The sequence below is a fragment of the Equus asinus genome, chromosome 1 (genome assembly GCF_041296235.1).
Source record: "Equus asinus isolate D_3611 breed Donkey chromosome 1, EquAss-T2T_v2, whole genome shotgun sequence".
In the NCBI taxonomy this organism is placed as follows: Eukaryota; Metazoa; Chordata; class Mammalia; order Perissodactyla; family Equidae; genus Equus; species Equus asinus.
In genome coordinates this window covers 200,730,659-200,751,490 of record NC_091790.1, presented here as the reverse complement: position 1 = coordinate 200,751,490, position 20,832 = coordinate 200,730,659, and the positions used below count along the sequence as shown (strand labels likewise).

Sequence of the window (20,832 nt, the reverse complement as noted above, 5' to 3'; positions counted from 1 at the left end):
ATATTCATTTCCTGTATGGATGTGTGTATGGATAAATACATAGACAGATGTCCAACAAAGAAACTACAGGGACCACTTGGTGGCTAGGAGACACAAATGACATGTGGATGAAAGGACATGTACTTTGCTCTGGGCCTTTTTGGACTTCTAAAATTTAACAACAGGATTGATTATCCAAAAAACAAAAATTAGGGGCTGGCCCCATGGCTGAGTGGTTAAGTTCGGGCACTCCACTTAAGCGGCCCAGGGTTTCGCTGGTTTGGATCCTGGGTGCGGACATGGCACTGCTCATCAGGCCACGCTGAGGCGGCGTCCCACATGCCACAACTAGAGGGACCCACAACTAAAAATATACAACTATGTATTGGGGAGATTTGGGGAGAAAAAAGGAAAAATAAAATCTTAAAAAAAAATTACATTTTAAAAACCCCCCAAATGGATCCACTCTTGAGTTCTACATGTAGTTTTTCCTATAAATAGTTTTAATCCACAAAACGAGTAGCTGTGTCCAACTGCAGAAGAGCTCAGCCTAAAGCCCGGCTACTCCTCACATGAAATACTGGCCAGGGGAACCCGTACTTGCCGTTTTCTTCAAGAGGAAACAGACACAAAGTTTATATGGAAGGTACTAACAGGCGTATACTTTTGGAGGAGTAGTGGACCAGCTTTTACAAAAGAAAGGCACCAACTGTGCTCTCAATCCAGGCTGAGTCAGCAGAAAGGCAAGGACCACAGCCTACACAGCCGGCTGGGACAGACCCTGTGGAGCTCTGACGACACACGATCTTCACTTCGTACTTGTTTATCTTAGCTCTAAACCAATTACACTATGTGGGGAAACGTTATCAGAAAAGGAAAACGCAGAGTGTTAATGTGTATCAGGAGCTGCCGGAGGGAGTCATATACTGAGGGGACCCAGTCCTTGCTCACCCCTCACTGGTGTGAGACCTGAGGAAAAGGCCCCCCTGCAGTATTTCAAGGGCCTCACCTGGAAGGGCAGGGCGAGCCAGGTCCCTGCAGGACTCAAGAGCTGCTCTCTCAGTCGGAGCCGGGCTCCTCCTGCTGCTCCCCTCCCCGAGACCACACTGACACCGGCCACTCCAACACAATGCGTCTTCACAAATCACTGACTTTGGCTGACGAGTATAAAAACTGAATAAACATGACTAAAATTTAGAAGAAAAATGATCACATCTAAAATTATTTGTAAAGCAAAAACCATCAAAATAAATAGGAGGTAAAGTTAAATACAGCAATTAAGAGCAAACGAGGAAAAGAAAAAGCATCAAGAGGTAAAAATAAACTAAAAATCTAAAAGGCCATAAAATAGAAGCTTCAGTCAGCAATCAATGGGTTAGTTTTACACTAAGGCAGTCAGAATCTAACAAACCCTCATATTTGACTTAAACTCTGAGGTTCCTTTCAAAAGGTTCCCTGGGAGAGGTCCTCTGGCAACACAGCCCCAAGCAGAGGGCAGAGGACCATGTGAGTGGCTGGCTGGGGTCCCCGAGGTCCGCCCAGGCCTCTCACGTGACACACGGGCAGGTGAGGCAGTGGGGTAGCCTGAGTAAAGAGCCCAGCCAGGCCCGCCTCCAAGAGAGGTGACAACTCTTCTGTCACCCGGAACCATTTAATCATTTGCCAAGGCTTACGGTTTGCATGACTGGTAGGGACACGTCGCCGTGAAAGGGGTTGCAGCAGATGCAAAGATGTGCAAGGCAAAGTCACACAGGCTCATCTTTCTATGGACGCTGCCCGAGTGCCCTCCCTGCCGAGGTGCAGTGAAAAGACAGTCCACCTCCTCCTGTGAGCATGGCTGTACACCTCCCTGCCAGACAAAGGGGGGCTGGCTACTAAGGGAGGACTGCTACGGAGGGAGGACCGCAAAGAGGGGGGACAGCTATGAAGGGAGAACCGCTACAAAGGGAGGACCGCTACGAAAGAAGGACCGCTACAAGGGAGGACCGCTATGGAGGGGGGCCGGCTACAGCGGGGTTGGCGGGCTATGGAGGGGGCACGGCAAATGCCATAGGGAAAGGCAGCTGTTACCTCTTGTTACGCCACAGCACTGCCCTTGTATCTAAAGTAAATACATTTGGGAAATCAATTTGCACCTTTTAGTTACTGCCAAACTCAAGCCATTTTCATTTTCTAAAAGAAAAATAAATTCAATTTAGGAAGCAAGAGGAAACAGAAGAGAACTATTTGCTACTATCACTTCTTACACAACTGGAACTTACAGGGAAAATTTCAACAACTGTATCATAATCATCTGGAAAGACTCGGCACTGAAAGTTGCATCGAAATACTTCCTATCTTCACATGTCAACAAATGCACCACCTGTGCAAATCGGCAAGAGCAGCAGGCCCACCTACCACTCCATAAAGTTATAAAAGAATCCAGTTCTCTCCACGCTGTGGGTAGACATGATTCTGAAAAGGAATATTCCACATAAATATATTCACATCTAATAGCATATTTCAAAAGCAAAGACTGCCAGCAACTGATTGTGATTAACTATAAAATTTGTTTGAAATGCTCAAAGTACTCTGAGTGTATATACATCATAAATCAAATTTAGAAGAAAAGAATCTGAACATACCATATTTATCCAAATAAAAACAAAAAAATCACTTATAGAGGTAACTACGCAATATAATTATAATTTCTATGGATTCTCTCTCAAAGATAGATACCATTTCTGAATCTTAAAAACCATTTTAGGGTCAGCCTGGTGGCACAGTGGTTAAGTTCGCGCCCTCTGCTTCAATAGCCCAGGGTTCACCGGTTCGGATCCCGGGTGCGGACCTACACACTGCTTCTCAAGCCATGCTGTGGCAGGCGTCCCACATATAAAATAGAGGAAGATGGGCACGGATGTTAGCTCAGGGCCAGTCTTCCTCAGGAAAAAAAGGATTGGCAGCAGATGTTAGCTCAGGGCTAATCTTCCTCAAAAAAAAATAATAATTTTAAAAACCTATTTTAATAGTACCAGGTTAGTAGTGAAAGGTAGAGACAATTTTGCAAGTGAGTATAACTAGGACTTACATTTGCAAGAGGAAAATAAAAAGCTAATACACTATTCTAAAATGCATGCTATAGTGAAAATCTAGAAAGCACAGAAGATCATTTTAGAAACATTATCTATAAGCCCAATACCTATGGAGAGCCACTTTCAGTACTGTGGTATATAAATTTTTTGAAAAGTAGAGAGGGTGCACTGGGGGTTTATAGTATACATACCACTTTATATCCTGCTTTCTCCCTTATTACGAACATTATCTTACATCAATGAATATTCTTCAATGTATTCTGAATGGCTGTTTATGGCCATTAAATACCAAATCCTTAGTGCTGAAGATTAAGGTTTTTTCCCATTGTTTCCTATTAATAAAATATTCTGAAAAGCCTTGCATTTGAATACAACTATTTCCTTAGAAGAGTTAAAAGTTTAAAAAAAAAAGATCACTGCACCAAATTACATTTTTATGTCTTTATATTTCTAAATTTCTCTCCAGAAAGATCACAGCACACTAACACTTCTACCTGACGGCAGAAGCTGCATCTCCCTCCACTCTTGCCAACACTGGCCATAATCATTTCTTTGAAACTGTTTTCAACCTGAAAGGTTAAAAAATTTTTGTTTTAATTCTCCATATCTTTAGTAATTATGAGGTTGAACATTTTCCCATATGCCTACTGACCATCTGCATTCTCTTTTCTGTGAACTAGTTAGGTCCTTTAGAGCCTTATACTAAAAGTATGGATAAATATATGTATATATGAGAATGGAAGTTTATATTTGGAAAAAAACATAAAATACTTTTACATGTTTAAGCTCATTTGATATAAGCCATGCTCATTAGATGAGCAAAATCAGATGAATGTAAGACTCCTAAATAACAAGTACAAGATGAGGAATGTCCAAATACATTCATTGGACTAGATGGCTATTTCAAAATGGACATGGATCATCACTCATCTATTGTGGAAACCATTTGTTACCCTTTCTGTTTCATCTGCTTTTCTATGAGATTTTGAGCTTCCATAAAGGAAAGAGAATTCTGCAGCAGGCAGGCCAAGTAGAAAGGCTGCTGTCTGGAGTGCTCCCCTTGCACCCACAGCTCCTACGGAAGAGACGGAGACAGGCAAGGCATGTCAACCTGAAGAATGACAGCAGCAGCTGCAACATGACTGCACAGCTGGCAGGTGCTGAGCAGCAGCAGGACCAGCGTGTCCCAGCGTGTCATCCTTGCAAAGCATAAGCTGCAGGCTGCCGAGGGCTCAGCAGACTCGCTCGGGGTGGAACAGTGCCTCCGCCCCTGTGATGTAGACCTGGTCACAGAACCTCCGGACAGATGAAACGTGAACTCTGAGTGTGCTCATGTTATAACTTACTGAGAGCTAAGCAGCCAAGGCTGGGGAATATGAATTTGATCCTTAGTGTAGTGCTTGGGGAAAAGATAGCCTTGAAAAAACAGGCTAAGAACCCAGAGTAAACTAATTCAGCTCACAGCACTACAGGGAGAAACAGAAACTTCCAAGATTATGAGAATGTATGCAAGCAGACAGAAAAAAGAGAGAGCCATCAATGGGAAAGTTTAAACTGATTCCTAGGGAAGCTCACATGATTTGAGGTGTATAATGGCCACAGAAACAAAGAATTTTGACCTGTAAGTGAGGGGCAGGTAGATCTGGGGCCAAGCAAAACCAAACAGAAACTTCAATCAGGTGGCCTGAGGTCTAGACTAGATGGGACGGCTGCTCTCAGTTAAGCCACAGGGACCCTCACATTGTACGGCACTCCCTGCATAAAGTCTGCTCCACCAGTCAGGACCATTCTTGTTCTGAGCCAGGCAAGATGCCTGAAATATAATGGTGTCAATACAGTGAATGAGAAATCTCATTACTTATTTCAAGTTCAAAAGAAAGAAGACCCACTATTATTTATCCACCTGCATAAAAAAACAGTTGCTGCATTCTAACTATACATATGTAGGACACCATAGAAAATCAGAACTGAACAGAAGTAAACAGACAGACAGTGGGGAGCAAGGGCTTAAGGCTACAACTTCAGAAGAAAGATGAAGCCTTGGTGAAGCGGCTGGAAACAAGGTGAGTGAACTAGGTCTTTCTGACTGCAGATGCTCTGGGACTTTTTTTCTTCTTCCCTCAAATTCCCTTCTTTTTCTTTCGCCACTTTGAGTTGAAAAATCAAGAAAAATGTTTAAGCTGTATAATAATCCACCTTTTTGTAAGAGCAACCATAAATGCCAGAGGTTCCTAAAAGCTCTAAGAGTATTTGTTCCACATCCAGAAGTCGGTTACTTTCTCTAGAAAACACGTCACATTTCTCCAGGATGAACCAAGGGTAAAAATCTAGCTGTGAGCTACGAGCTAGAACTACGGGAAGAAAAAGGATCCCTTTGGGCCTCTTAACCAGTTTTCTCTCTCCTCCCTTTCTAACCCATTTCCCTTCCCCAACTACTGATGAGGCAGAGGGGTGAGATGCACAGTCTGCTCCTTTTTCCCAAGATCAAAAGCACCTCCTAACCTGAAGTCACCTTCCAAGTGCAGGTGTTAGATGTCACTGAAAACCACCCTGTAGGAGATTATTTTAAATGGCAACACAGCTAAGTGGTTACATGGGAGACTGCATATACACCCATAAGAGAAAATCTGTTTAATAAGTATTACGCAGGCCAGCCCCAGTGGCCTAGTGGTTAAGTTCAGTGCTCTGCTTTGTCAGCCTGGGTTCGGTTCCTGGGCGGAGACATACACCATTCACCTGTTGGCGGCCACACTGTGGCAGTGGCTGATATACAAAACGAGGAAGATTAGCAGCAAGTGTTAGTTCAGGGCAAATCTTCCTCAGCAAAAAAAACCCCCCAGAAAACAAAAAAAACTTACACAAACAGGCTAGGATAAAACAGCAGTAATGGCAACATACAGTTTCAAAAAGTATTATATCGTACATGACTTAAATGAAAGTAAAGATGTGCTCTAGAGAAATATGTCAGACGACTCAAAGTTGTTCTACTTTTGACAATAACACTGATATTGAAAATGCAGCTGGGGGAGCATAATTTTGATTTTCAATAATTAAATTAATAAATACAAGTAGACATTCCACTATTTCATCTGTATCCTACAAGATAATATATTAAGAGTTGATCACAACACTCTTCTTTGGAAGTTCATTCGGAAAACATAGAAAATGCTTTGAGAAATGTGATTCATTCAAATACAAATAGTGGACAATGGCAGTTTCTAGATTGAGACTACTGTACTAAGAATTTTAGTACCAGCATCATCATTTATCAATGGCTGCTGTAACAATTAGGCAAGTCAAACTGAACTTTCTGAGACCACGTCTCTGACATCAACAGAACAGGGTTACTGCCACGAACCCTCGGGAGTGATGTAAGCCTTAAGTAAGACACAGACGGTTCCCAGCACAATGCCTGACACACAGACTCAAACTGTAGCTATGATTCCATAAATAATATCTAAAGGATTAAAGTCAGATATTTTAGTTCAGACTCTCCACTCTTAATAAATGTATCTTCTTGGACAAAACTGGACAGAAAAGAATAATACTCAATTTTAAGAGTGGCAGTCCTAAAAAAATTAAAATCGCAAGTATCAGAATAACTACAAATGATAATTATTTGTAGAATAAAATAATTCAGTAATTGCTGCAAGTAGACAAAGTCTTTACTTTCTCAGAGTTCTAAGAGCAAAACATTCTATTGGGCAAAGGATCAATCTGATTTAGTCAAAAATTACCTAGTAAAGCAACATGGCGGAGTGAGCTCACCTGGGACTCTCTCCCCACCAAACTACTAACCAAAAGCACCAACTGCTTTCCAACCAAAAAAATCCTAATAACAGAAATTGTCAGAGATCCACAGCAGCCTAACAACAGAGGGCGGAGAGGCTGGAGCTGCCCTCGGAGGAGCTGGAATGGGGTAAAAGAGAACTTTGCTCCCTCCCCTAGAGACTGGAATCACTGCGGTGGGTGAGGGAGCGAGCGGGCGAGGGGCTGCACATCCGGGGATCGTCCAGGACTCCCAACGCCCGTGCAGTGGAAACCCTCTAATGGGGGAAAGCTTTCGCATGAGGGGACCCCAGCAAGCCAAGGCCCCAGGAAACCAGGGAGCGAGAGCTGACAGAAATCCAGGTCTGTGCACAAGAGAAAGTGCCCCTCTTCCCCCAACCTGCACTGCGCACAGCCATGGCAGCTGAAGGTGGAGGGCTCAGAACACGCGGCTCTCGACCCCCTTCTAGTGGCGACAGACTGTAACTGCAACCGAATAATAGCATCATGCGCAAAAACCGCTCCTCTACCATTCAGCAATCTATAAAAGCTCCAGACCAGAAGGAAAACAATAAAAAGACAGACATATGTCCTGAGGACTTGGAAATAGTAAACTAAGTGAAAATGAATTCACAATAGCTATCATCAAAATACTCAATGAGGTACAGGGAAATGTAGAGAAACAAGTCAACAAGTTCTGGAGTTATTTCACACAAGAGATTGAAACTATAAAGAAGAATCAGTCAAAAATACTAGAGATGAAAAATACAATGGATCAGATAAAACAGAATATGGATTCCTTGAGTGCCCATGTAGACACCCCAGAGGAGCAAATTAGCATAATCAAAGATAGACAGGCTGAATGGCTCCAGACAGAGGAAGAAAAAGAACTATGAATTTGAAGAAAATCTCAGAGAATTAGCTGACTCACTGAGAAAATGTAACTTAAGAATTATTGGAATTCCTGAGGGCATGGAAAAGGAAAATGGAGCAGAAAGTGTGCTTAATGAAATAACAGAAGAGAACTTCCCAAATCTAGGTATTGAGAGAGAAATGTGTGGAGGAAGCTTTCAGATCTCCTAGATTTGTCAATGTAAAAAGACCTACTGCAAGGCGTATAGTAGTAAAAATGGCAAAAATTAATGACAAAGAAAGAATACTCAGGGCAGCAAGGCAGAAGAAAATAACCTACAAAGGAACCCCTATCAGACTTTCAGCAGATTTCTCTACAGAAACCTTACAACCTAGGAGAGATTGGAATGACATATTCAAAACTTTAAAGGATAAAAATCTTCAGCCAAGAATACCCTATACAGCAAAAATATCCTTCAGATATGAGGGAGGAATTAAATCTTTTCCAGACAAACAAAAGCTAAGGGACTTGGAAGCCACAAGACCACTGCTACAAGAAATCCTCAAGAAAGCCCTCATATCTGAAAAAAGAAAAAAAGGCAGAAAGGGGTCACAAAACATAGAGTAGGGAAATAAATAGAATCAGAATAGGATAGCAAATATTCAACTATAGCATTAGGATAAAGGGAAGGAAATCACCAAAGCAAAGACAATCTTATCACTCTAACCACAAACTCACAACACAAGTTGGAATAAGAGATGAAAATAATAACTTAGGAGGAGAGGAGGAAAGGGACTGACTCAGTCTAGGCTAAGGAAGTAAGAGACCACCAGAAAATGGACTATGTTATACATGAAATTCTGAATACAAACTACAGGGTAGCCACTGAACTAAAAAACAGAACAGAGACACAAAACATAAATAAGGAAAAATCTAAGAAACCCAGCATAAGAAAATGCAGAAGTCAATGGGTAGGCTAAAACACACAAGATGAGAAACAAAAGAAATGCAGGAAAACCGGAAAATGAGCGAGAGAATGACAGCATTAAGCCCTCAGGCATCAATAATCACCCTCAATGTAAACGGACTGAACTCTCCAATAAAAAGACACAGAGTGGCAAAATGGATTAAAGAACAAGATCCAACAATTTGTTGCCTCCAGGAAACACACCTCAGCTCCAAGGACAAACACAGGCTCAGAGTGAAGGGGTGGAAGACAATACTACAAGCTAACAGCAAACAAAAGAAAGCAGGTGTCACAACACTTACATCACACAAAACAGATTTCAAGATAATGCAGGTAAAGAGAGACATAGAGAGCCAATGTATAATAATCAAAGGGACACTTCATCAAGAAGAAATACCGCTTATAAATATCTATGCACCCAACACAGGACCACCAAAGTTCATAAAGCAACTATTGACAAACCTAAAAGAAGATATCAAAAATAACACAATAATAGTAGGGGACCTCAACACCCTACTCACGTCAATGGACAGATCATCCAGACAGAAAATCAACAAGCAAACAGTGGAGCTAAATGAAAAGCTAAAACAGTTGGACTTAATAGACATATATAGAACACTTCATCCAAAAACAGCAGAATACACAGTCTTCTCAAGCGCGCATGGAACATTCTCAAGGACAGACCATATGTTGGGGAACAAGGTAAGCCTCTACAAATTTAAAAAAATTGAAATAATACCAAGCAACTTCTGCGATCATAATGCTATAAAGCTAGAAATTAATTACAAGAAAAAAAGCTGAGAAAGGCACAAGGATGTGGAGACTAAACAATATGCTATTGAACAAGCAATGGATCACTGAAGAAATTAAAGAAGAAATCAAAAAATATCTGGAGACAAATGAAAATGATAACATGCCATACCAACTCAAATGGGATACAGCAAAAGCTGTATTAAGAGGAAAATTCATCACAATACAGGCATATCTTAACAAACGAGAAAAATCCCAAACAAGCAATCTTAAACTACACCTAACTGAATTAGAGAAAGAAGAACAAAGCCCAAAGTCAGCAGAAGGAGAGAAATAATAAAAATCAGAGCAGAAAGAAATGCTATTGAAACAAAAAGGCAGTAGAAAGGATCAATGAAACAAAGAGCTGGTTCTTTGAGAAAATAAATAAAATTGACAAACCCCTAGCCAGACTTAAAAAGAAAAAAAGGGAGAAAGCTCAAATAAACAAAATCAGAAATGAAAGAGGAGAAATAACAACAGACTCCACAGAAATACAACGGATTATAAGAGAATACTACGAAAAACTATACGCCAACAAAATGGAAAACCTAGAGGAAATGGATAAATTCTTGGACTCCTACAATCTCTCAAAGCTTAGTGAAGAAACAGACAATTGGAACAGACCAATCACAAGGAAAGACATTGAAACAGCAATCAAAAGCATCCCAAAGAATAAAATCCCAGGACCAGATGGCTTTTCCAGGGAATTCTACCAAAATTTCAGAGAAGATTTAATACCTATCCTTTTCAAGCTATTCCAAAAAATTAGGGAGGATGGAACACTTCCTAACACATTCTACAAGGCCAACATCACGCTGATACCAAAGCCTGACAAAGACATCACAAAAAAGGAGAACTACAGGCCAATATCACTGATGAACATAGATGTAAAAATTCTCAACAAAATTTTGACAACCCGAATTCAGCAACTCATCAAAAGGATCATACATCACGATCAAGTGGGATTCATACCAGGGACACAGGGATGGTTCAACATCTGCAAATCAATCAACATGATACACCACATCAACAAACTGAGGAATAAAAACCACATGACCATCTCAATAGATGCCAAGAAAGCATCTGACAAGATCCAACAGCCATTTATGATAAAAACTCTGAACAAAATGGGGATAGAAGGGAACTACCTCAACATAATAAAGGCCATATATGACAAACCCACAGCCAACATCATATTCAATGGGCAAAAACTGAGTGCCATCCCCCTGAAAACAGGAATGAGACAAGGATGCCCTCTAACACCACTCTTATTTAACATAGTACTGGAGGTTGTGGCCGAGCAATTAGGCAAGAAAAAGGAATAAAAGGAATCCAAGTAGGGAGGGAAGAAGTGAAACTCTTGCTGTTTGCAGATGACATGATCTTATATATAGAAAACCCCAAGGAATCCATTGGAAAACTTTTAGAAGTAATCAACGACTACAGCAGAGTTGCAGGGTATAAAATCAATTTACATAAATCAATAGCATTTCTTATACTCTAATAATGAACTAACAAAAAAAGAACTCAAGAACACAATACCATTCACAATCACAACAAAAAGAATAAAATACCTCGGGGTGAATTTAACTAAGGAAGTGAAAGACCTGTACAACAAAAATTACAAGGCTTTTCTGAAAGAAATGGATGACGACATAAAGAGATGGAAAGACATTCCATGTACATGGATTGGAAGAATAAACATAATTAAAAAGTCCATTCTACCTAAAGCAATCTACAGATTCAATGCCATCCCAATCAGAATCCCAATGACATTCTTTACAGAAACAGAACAAGGAATCCCAAAATTCATATGGGGCAACAAATGACCCCGAATTGCTAAAGCAATCCTGAGAAAAAAGAACAAAACGGGAGGCATCACAATCCCTGACTTCAAAACATATTACAAAGATACAGTAATCCAAACAGCATGGTACTGGTACAAAAACCGGTGCACAGATCAATGGAACAGAATTGAAAGCCCAGAAATAAAACCACACATCTATGGACAGCTAATCTTCGACAAAGGAGCTGAGGGCATACAATGGAGAAAAGAAAGTCTTTTCAACAAATGGTGCTGGGAAAACTGGAAAGCCACATGTAAAAGAATGAAAATTGACCATTCTTTTTCACCATTCACCAAAATAAACTCAAAGTGGATCAAAGACCTAAAGGTGAGACCTGAAACCATAAGGCTTCTAGAAGAAAATGTAGGCAGTACACTCTTTGACGTCAGTATTAAAAGGATCTTTTCGGACACCATGTCTTCTCAGACAAGGGAAACAACAGAAAGAATAAACAAACGGGACTTCATCAGACTAAAGAGCTTCTTCAAGGCAAATGAAAACAGGATTGAAACAAAAAAACAACCCACTAACTGGGAAAAACATTTGCATGTAATACATCTGACAAAGGCTTAATATCCATAATATATAAAGAACTCACACAGCTCAACCACAAAACATCAAACAACCTGATCAAAAAATGGGCAGAAGACATGAACAGACATTTCTCCAAAGAAGATATACGGATGGCCAATAGGCACACAAAAAAATATTCATCATCACTGATCATCAGGGAAATGCAAATCAAAACTACACTAAGATATCACCTTATACCCATTAGAATGACAAAAATAACTAAAACTAATAGTAACAAATGTTGGAGAGGTTGCGGAGAAGAAGGAACCCTCATCCACTGCTGGTGGGAATGCAAACTGGTGCAGCCACTATGGAAAACAGTATGGAGATTCCTGAAAAAATTAAAAATAGAACTACCATACGATCCAGCTATTCCACTACTGGGTATCTATCCAAAGAGCTTGAAGTCAGCAATTCCAAAAGTCCCATGCACCCCAATGTTCATTGCAGCATTATTTACAATAGCCAAGACGTGGAAGCAACCTAAGTGCCCATCAACAGATGATTGGATAAAGAAGATGTGGTATATATATACAATGCAATACTACTCAGCCGTAAAAAAGAACAAAATCATCCCATTTGCAATAACATGGATGGACCTTGAGGGAATTATGTTAAGTGAAATAAGCCAGATAGAGAAGGACAATATCTGTATGACTCCACTCATATGAAGAATTTAAAAATGCAGATAAAGAGAAAGATTTAGTGGCTACCAGGGGAAAGGTGGAGTTGGGGGTGGGCACAAAGGGTGAAGGGGTGCACCTACAACACGACTGACAAACGATAATGGACAACTGAAATTTCACAAGACTGTAACCTATCATTAACGCAATAAAAATTAAATTAAAAAAAAATTACCTATTAAGAAATTCCCCAAAGACAAATCAGCAACAATTCCCTTGGTGTCTGCCTTAGCTCCCCTGTTTTTCCACACACCAGAAATCCAACCAAGCGCCTTGCCTCACCATTGGAATCATCATCTTCAGCTCTATTGCTTAAAAGAATTAAAAAAAAAACTGTCATACCTAGCAAGCCACAACTCTCTTGAATGGAATAATATCCTCTAATCTGCAAAGATTCTAAGCTCCTTAAGAGTGTTCTATGTATCATACGACACAGCAATTCCTCATCTACATTTCTACCCAAAAGAAATGAAAACACATGTCTAGACAAAAACTTGTACACATGGGGGCCGGTCCCGTGGCCAAGTGGTTAAGTTCGTACGCCCTGCTTTGGCGGCCCAGGGTTTCGCCGGTTCAGATCCTGGGCGCAGACATGGCACCACTCATCAGGCCATGCTGAGGCAGTGTCCCACATGCCACAACTAGAAGGACGCACAACTAAAAATATGCAACTATATACCGGGAGGCTTTGGGGAGAAAAAGGAAAAATAAAATCTTTAAAAACAAAACAAAACAAAACTTGTACACAATAATCATAACAGCACTGTTCATAAGAGCCAAAAAGTGGAAACAACTCAAATATCCATCACTGATGAATGGATAGACAAAATGTGGTATATCCATATGATCCAGCACGAAAAGGAATGATGTACTGACGCATACTAAAACAAGGAGGAAGCCTGAAAACATTATGCTAAGTGAAAGAAGCCAGTCACAAAAGGCCACATATTGTGTGATTCCATTTATACAAAATGTCCAGAATGGGCAAATCCAGAGAGACAGAAAGTAGATGAGCGGTCGCCAGGGACTAGGGGTATGAGAGAATGGAGAGTGACTGCTAAGGGCTACAGGCTTTCTTTTGGGGGTGATGAAAATATTTTAAAACTAGAATAGTGGTTATGGTTGCAAAACTCTGAACGTACTAAAACCATTGCACTGTACACTTTAAAAAACGGTAAATCTGGGCCAGCCTGGCGGCGTAGTGGTTGTTTGTATGCTCCACTTCAGAGGTCTCGGGTTCACAGGTTTGGATCCCGTGCACGGACCTGGCACTGATCATCAAGCCATGCTGTGGTGGCATCCCACATAAAACAGAGGAAGACTGGCATAGATGTTAGCTCAGTGACAACCTTTCTCAAGCAAAAAGAGGAAGATTGCAACAGATGTTAGCTCAGGACCAATCTTCCTCACCAATAAATAAATAAAAATAAAAGGCGTAGTAGTTTTAAAAAAAGGAGTAAATCTTATGGTATGTGAATTATATCTCCATAAAGCTGTTATGTAAGTATTCTAGAGTGTAAATGTTTATATATATGAATATGTGTACACATATACAATAAATTTTAAATTAATTTAGAGAGAGTTTCACATTTGTTTAAATTCACGTTAATTTTAAGATTGTAAAACATTAGCACAGTTGAGGGCATACTGGAATATCACATAACCAAGTTTGACAATCAGATACAGATTAAAGATTTAAACTTAAATCTCCATTGAACTAGCAACTTTAAACTCCTAGAACCAGCAAATCAGTAGCAATCTGCTCTCTAGTGAGCTCGCTTAAATTTCAATTTCTTGTATTTGAAGGAAAACAGAAACTCTGAGTATTAAATTGTCTCTCTCCGAGCGTGTAATAGAGAACAGAAGCTACATGTTTTATACCCTCTTAACCGCTGCAGCATACAGCACAGTCCCATGCACATGGCACAGACCACACAATGAACGCATGAAATACTTTTTTAATACCACATTTGTAAAACAGGGCCATTACAGTAAAACTTTTGCTCTATGTGGTAATCCTTTAGACGGGGGTCAGCAAACTTTTCCCATAAATGACCAGATAGCAAATACATTTGGCTTTGTGGACCAGAGCATTTCTGATGCAATAACTCCACTCTGCCCCGCAGCATGAAGGGAGCCACAGATAACACAGAAACCAATGCTCCCCTGCTTTAACCAGTGCTGCCCAAGAGAACTTTCTGCAACGATAGAAGCAATCTATGACCTACTGAGCACCTGAAATATGGCTGCCCCAACTTAGGAACTGAATTTTTAATTACCTAATTTTAATGATTTCCAATGTAAATAGCCACACGTGGTTAGCAGCTACTGTGTTGAACAGCACTGTTTTAGACTACCAACTAGCCAGTTTCACCTCTGTTCAAAAAACTTAAAAAGAGTAAATGAGTTAATTTTTAAAGCTAAAAATGAACCCAGTGATTATATTACAGGATGAACTGGAAGGTGAAAACATGAGGTAAATTTTCTAACAATTCACACATCATACTAGTAAATAATCAAAATTCTAAGCAAATTAATCTCAGCTCAAGCAGTAGGATACGTGTAGAGTTCCATGTATCTGGATTTCGCCATACTCTGTCTGGTATACACTTGCTGGATTCCAGCTCTGAGGTCGTCCCAGATCTGGTCAAGGCCGATCTGCTTCAGTCCATGGGGATTCTGACTCCTGTTTGATGACATTGTGAGTAATATTCTGAAGTCGTCCAGCGCAGCAATCCTTATTCAAGGTACAGCTAATTCTCCATTAGATGAAAATATACAGTATCATTCCAAATTTATTCACAGCAGCTCAGAAAGGATGTCCTTTACATGGAGAGAATGAAATCTCATTGCAGGCAAACCTGAAGAAGAAACAAAGGGAATTAATTCTTTCTCAGCATCCTGGGGTGGGTCATGGGGTGCCTGCCACACTGATAGAAATACTCTGTCCGCAGGCATTAGCAGGCACCACTCTAATCCAGAGATTATTTTTCTATCAGGAAACACACTCATATTATATGGTCTGCACATAGAAATATGCTTACTTAGACATTTAATTCAAATCATGACTATTAGTGCCCACAAGGAAAGCTGAGCAAAACTCACAGAAGCACAGCCAGCACGCCGCCTTTCTTTGCCTTCTAAAGGCGCCAAAACTTCAGCTGTATTACTTGACCTAGGTAACAGTTAGAAAGACAAACTTGAAAGAAAAAAGGCAAAGAGAATTCCCAGAAAGAGAAGCACAAGTAGCTGATAGGAAAAACCATTTAATCTCACTAGTTATCGCTGAATTTTACTAATTTTTCACTTAGCAGTTAGTGAAACGCAAATGTTAGTGAGGCTGAGGGTGAAGGGAAACTATCACTCTCTTTTTAGAAGGGAATTCGGCAAGAGTTGCCAAAATTTAAAATGTACTCTGAATTTCGGGAGACCTGGGTTTCAAGCTCAGCTCCACACCCACTAGGTATGTGGTCTTGGGTAAGTTACGTAACTTCCCACTTCTCAAAGCCTGAATTTTCTAGTCTTCAAAATAGGGGCAAAACATTTTCCTCAAATAGTTGTGAAGTTTAATTAAGGTAATGTATGTAAAATATTTAACACATAGTTAATGCTTAACAAATGGTAATGGCTTTTATTTCTAAGTGCATGAAGTTACTGCAAAATATAATGTATAATGCTTCAGGATTGTGGATCCACAGATCAAGCATCTTAGCTATTAAAACTGCATTAAGTCAGTACTTCTCAAGATGCAACATTACAGACATACTTTAAGGATCACCTACGCACAGCACATCAAAATGTGGAGGCTCTTAAACAAGTATTTCTAGTGCAAAATTAAGAAACAGTGAGTTATTTTAATGGCTTCATAAAATAAATGTCCTTTTTTTTCATCCCTTGGGAGGTAAACAGTATCTGGAAGAGTGAGAAGGGGTTGTCAAGACCTGCCAGTTCAAGTCTGAGTTACCTCAGCAAGGAATTCAGCACATCCCGCATCTTCAATGGCAAAGGCACATTAAAGGACAATGTGGGTCACACCTGCGGACTAAGTATAAACTCCTGAAACCTAAAGCACCTCTAATATTTATAATCTGCGCTAGGGGACAGAATATTTTATGAAACCACAACACCATTCCTGATCCCGCAAATATTTTATGTCATATATTCAAATACGTATGTCCGAATGTGGAATACAAAAATATCTAACACAAGAATTCCATCATGTTTTAAGGAAACTAACTACTCAGCAACCATTCTGCCAATGTTTCCGACATATAATTTCCACCTGCCTTCCCTTTCATCTGCCTGGGGGGGACCACACCGACACTCCTTGATGGTAATCAAGGGCTTTCAGATTGGCAGCCCCGCCTGATGGCGTCACCTGTGTAAACCCACACCACCTGCCCCAGCACTTACTTAATTTTCCCCTAAGGAGAAGTTAGCACTTAAATTCCCGACTCACAGCTAATTCTATTTCAGATAAGCTTTCTCATATCCAGTTAGATGCTCTTTTACTCCTTTTTCTTTTCTAATTTCTACCAGCAACTGAGAAAAATGTTCCACTTTCCCCAACTCTATCTTTTTCTCACCATAGCATTTCAACTGGGTACCATAAAAGTCATTTCAATTATGATCGATAAGCACAGTAGGGGGACACAGCAAACCTTCCTTCTTCAAACCTCCTTGTGCCCGAGACTCACAAACGTTTCTCTCCATCCCAGATTTCCTCTCTCAGGCCCGGGCCTGTATATATATCCAAGTGCCAGTTCACCTCTTCTCCTCGTGTCTTAAACGCAACAGGTCTACAATGAACTCTGGATCTGCCCCCAAACTCCATTCTCCACCACTGCTGCCCATCTTAGGAAGTGGCAACTCCCTGTATCCAAAAATCAAGAAACCAGGACTCATTCCAGTCCACTCACTCGTTTCAGTCTCCTCTCCCAATAATCGTCATCATCGTTGTCTCTTACCGGGACCACTGTTTTAGTAGTCTAAACCAGACTCCCACACCTCCCAGGATTTACACCACTCCCCCATCTATCCCTCACAGAGCACTTGAGTATAAAGTTGTAAATGTGATTAGCTTGTCATCCTGAGAGCAGTGGGGAGCCAAGGTGGTCCTGAAGCAGAGAAACCCTACTATGGCATCATCGGATCTTTGTCTCCTCATTTTCCTCCTACAGCCCTCTCCCTTCATCCCTTGGGTACACAGCCACACAGCCTTCCCCCCGTTCCTTGCACATGCCAGTCTCCTTTCCACTCCTGAGGATCTTTGCATTTGCTGCTGCTTCGCCTGGAAAGTTCCTCTCCTCCTTCATTAGTTGTAGCCATACTGCTAGCCAAGTAAGACTTACCAGGGAACTCCCAGACGAGGTTGAGGTTCACCCATTTCCTGGGACTTTCCCTTCTTAGCTCATATTCAAGGTTGCAATTCCACGCCTGTCTTTACCATAACTCTCTCACTTCACTGGTGAGGATCCCTATGACCCCGGGCAGAGAGATCATCTCTTTTCTCACCACAATAGCTTGAGAACCTAGTTCAGAGCCCAGCACATAGCCCAATCAATGTTTCACATGAATAAATAAAAGAATAAATTAAGGAATTAAAAAGCTATATGTTTTTAAAGGATTTAGAACATGCAGACTTGCTCCAAATCCCCCTTTAGAATCTCCGAAAAATTCTACCTTCTTTCTTCTGAACACTTTCCTTCTAACACTAGATTTTAGGCTAAAATTTATTTCTTGCTGTTTCATTTAGTAATGCTTTATATCACCCTGGTCATTGCAAATGTATATGTATTTTAATATAGTGTTTAAGCAGACTTATGAGAGTTACAGAAATTTAATGACCATTAGTATTTATTTAACAAATATTTAGTAAGAAACTACCAGGTGCCAGGCACTGTCCTCTGCTCTGGTTATACACTATCAATAGTAAAACAAAATAGACATCGTCTACTTTCATCATACTAATTCGATGGAACACAGCATCTTTCTATGAAGCTAACCCATACATTTCTGGTATATAACCTGCTCGTAAACTGGAAACTTTATGTACCATGCATTTGGGTACCAAAAATATTTGCTTCTAAGAGCCAATTACAGCCACAGACAATTAGAGGTTAACCTTAAAGATGGTTCTGGCTCCTTCTTTTACAGAGGAAGAAACTGCTTCATTGTCGCAGCAGTTAGGAGCCTGGGGTTTGCCAGTTAGGATTCCGGGTGTGGACCTACACACCACGTGTCAAGCCATGCTGTGGCAGGCGTCCCATATATAAAGTAGAGGAAGATGGGCTTGGATGTTAGCTCAGGGCCAATCTTCCTCAAAAAAAAAAAAAAAAAAAAGAGGGGGCGGGCCCCGTGGCCAAGTGGTTGGGTTCGCGCGCTCTGCTGCAGGCGGCCCAGTGTTTCGTTGGTTCGAGTCCTGGGCGCGGACATGGCACTGCTCGTCAAACCACGCTGGGGCAGCGTCCCACGTGCCACAACTGGGAGGACCCACAACGAAGAGTATACAACTATGTACTGGAGGGCTTTGGGGAGAAAAAGGAAAAAATAAAATCTTAAAAAAAAAAAAAGAAAGAAAGAAAAGAAAAGAAAAGAAACTGCTTCAAAGAAGCAATCAAACCTGATCAAGATCACAGTGCTAGAAAGTGGCAGGACCACAGGTCAGAGCTCTGGATTCTCAAGCCAGTATTCCCCAGTACTCTAGTCTGCTTTTTAGGTTCTTTCGTTTTTAAGGCAATACACAGGGAAACCACTAAAAGAGCCATAAGGAAAAAAAAAAAAGATTCACCAATTATCTATTAATTAATCTTAGAAACCCAACCAGCTCCAAATAAAGGAGCTCATAGGGGCTAGCCTGGTGGTGCAGCAGTTAAGTTCGCACGTTCCGCTTCTCGGCGGCCCAGGGTTCACCAGTTTGGATCCCGGGTGCAGACATGGCACTGCTTGGCAAAAGCCAGGTAGGAGTCCCACATATAAAGTAGAGGAAGATGGGCACGGATGTTAGCTCAGGGCCAGTCTTCTTCAGCAAAAAGAGGAGGACTGGCAGATGTCAGCTCAGGGCTAATCTTCCGCCAAAAAAAAAAAAAAAAAAAAAAGAGCTCATAATTTGAAAGAGCTAATAAATCACTCCTAATTGTATCAATATTAAATCTATTCAAATATTTTGAAATTTAAGAAAGCTAAATTTTTTAAAAGCTTCACATTTTTTTAAACTAAGAAAAACACTGCAAATATCAGAACAGCATGAAGGACAAAGTTGATACCACTTATCATACCAACACCCACCACCACAAAGTTAAAATACAGCAAGTGAGACGGTTAACGTGGATTTTCCCTTACCTCCACTGTCCTAGCTCAACATCAGGACACACATGTTCCTTACATGTCATCTCCCTCATATTACACTTCTGACTCCAGTTACCAGTCTTACTCTCTCAAGACTCACTGATACTCTGAGATCAAATACAAGTTTCCACGTCAAGGTTACTTTATCACACACATTTTGTGTCTAGTTCTATGCACGGAAATTTGGTGCCACAGCAAATCTCAACTTATATACAGAATATGCTGAAAATTAGCAAAATATTCTACTCCTGCTTTTACGTACTTTGTTTTCTCTTTCAAACTACCCATTCCCTTTTTCTAGTCGTCTCCACTGAGTATCCAGAATTCATACACAGTTGACTGAGGTTCTCAAAAATTCACATCCTTATTTACTGAACTGAGACGTTTAAAGAGGACAACCTTATCTTATATTTTTAATATCCCCTAAAGAACCTCACATTTATATACTTAAACATTTATCACTAACATTACAGCAAAGAAATCTAGAACTAAATCTAAAAGGAAACATTACAAGCAGCACATCAGGAAAATGACCTTTTGGTCAGGTCACATGCTGACAGCCACAGCTGACCTGCTGGTCTGAGGCTGGGCTCCCAGGCCTTCCTGCTCCCACTTGGCCAGGCAGCTCTCTGCAGCCGAGGCAGGTCCCAGAGGAGCTGACAGCTGGAGGCCATCTGCTAACCACATTCCCCACACTGGGAGCCAAGTCCTTCCCTGAAGGGGCATCTGGGTGGGGCACCTCCATACTTAGAGTGCCCAAATGGACACAAGATGCCCTGGTAATGGAGTTTTCCATCCTAGGGTGTGTGTGTATGTAATCTGCTTATGCATCACTCAAGTGTTGAATGAATTAAACTAACTGTAAAACTGCTTGGAGTAATATACAATACAGGTGCCCATAAAAGACTGACTTATCTGTCAATGTTGAATTGTCAGAAATATACCACTT

General features: G+C 40.7%; 1 protein-coding gene across 4 annotated transcripts in view; it reads right to left on the bottom strand.

Annotated features, from left to right (window-relative positions):
* Positions 1–20,832, bottom strand: part of CUL1 (cullin 1) — a 113,665-nt gene that overhangs the window by 62,645 nt on the left and 30,188 nt on the right. For all 4 annotated transcript variants that reach the window (XM_070515282.1, XM_070515284.1, XM_070515281.1 and 1 more), the window contains exon 2: positions 15,097–15,397. In XM_070515282.1, coding sequence (XP_070371383.1) covers positions 15,097–15,236 — 140 coding nt within the window. In that variant the 5' untranslated portion in view covers positions 15,237–15,397. The remainder of the gene's footprint in view (positions 1–15,096; positions 15,398–20,832) is intronic.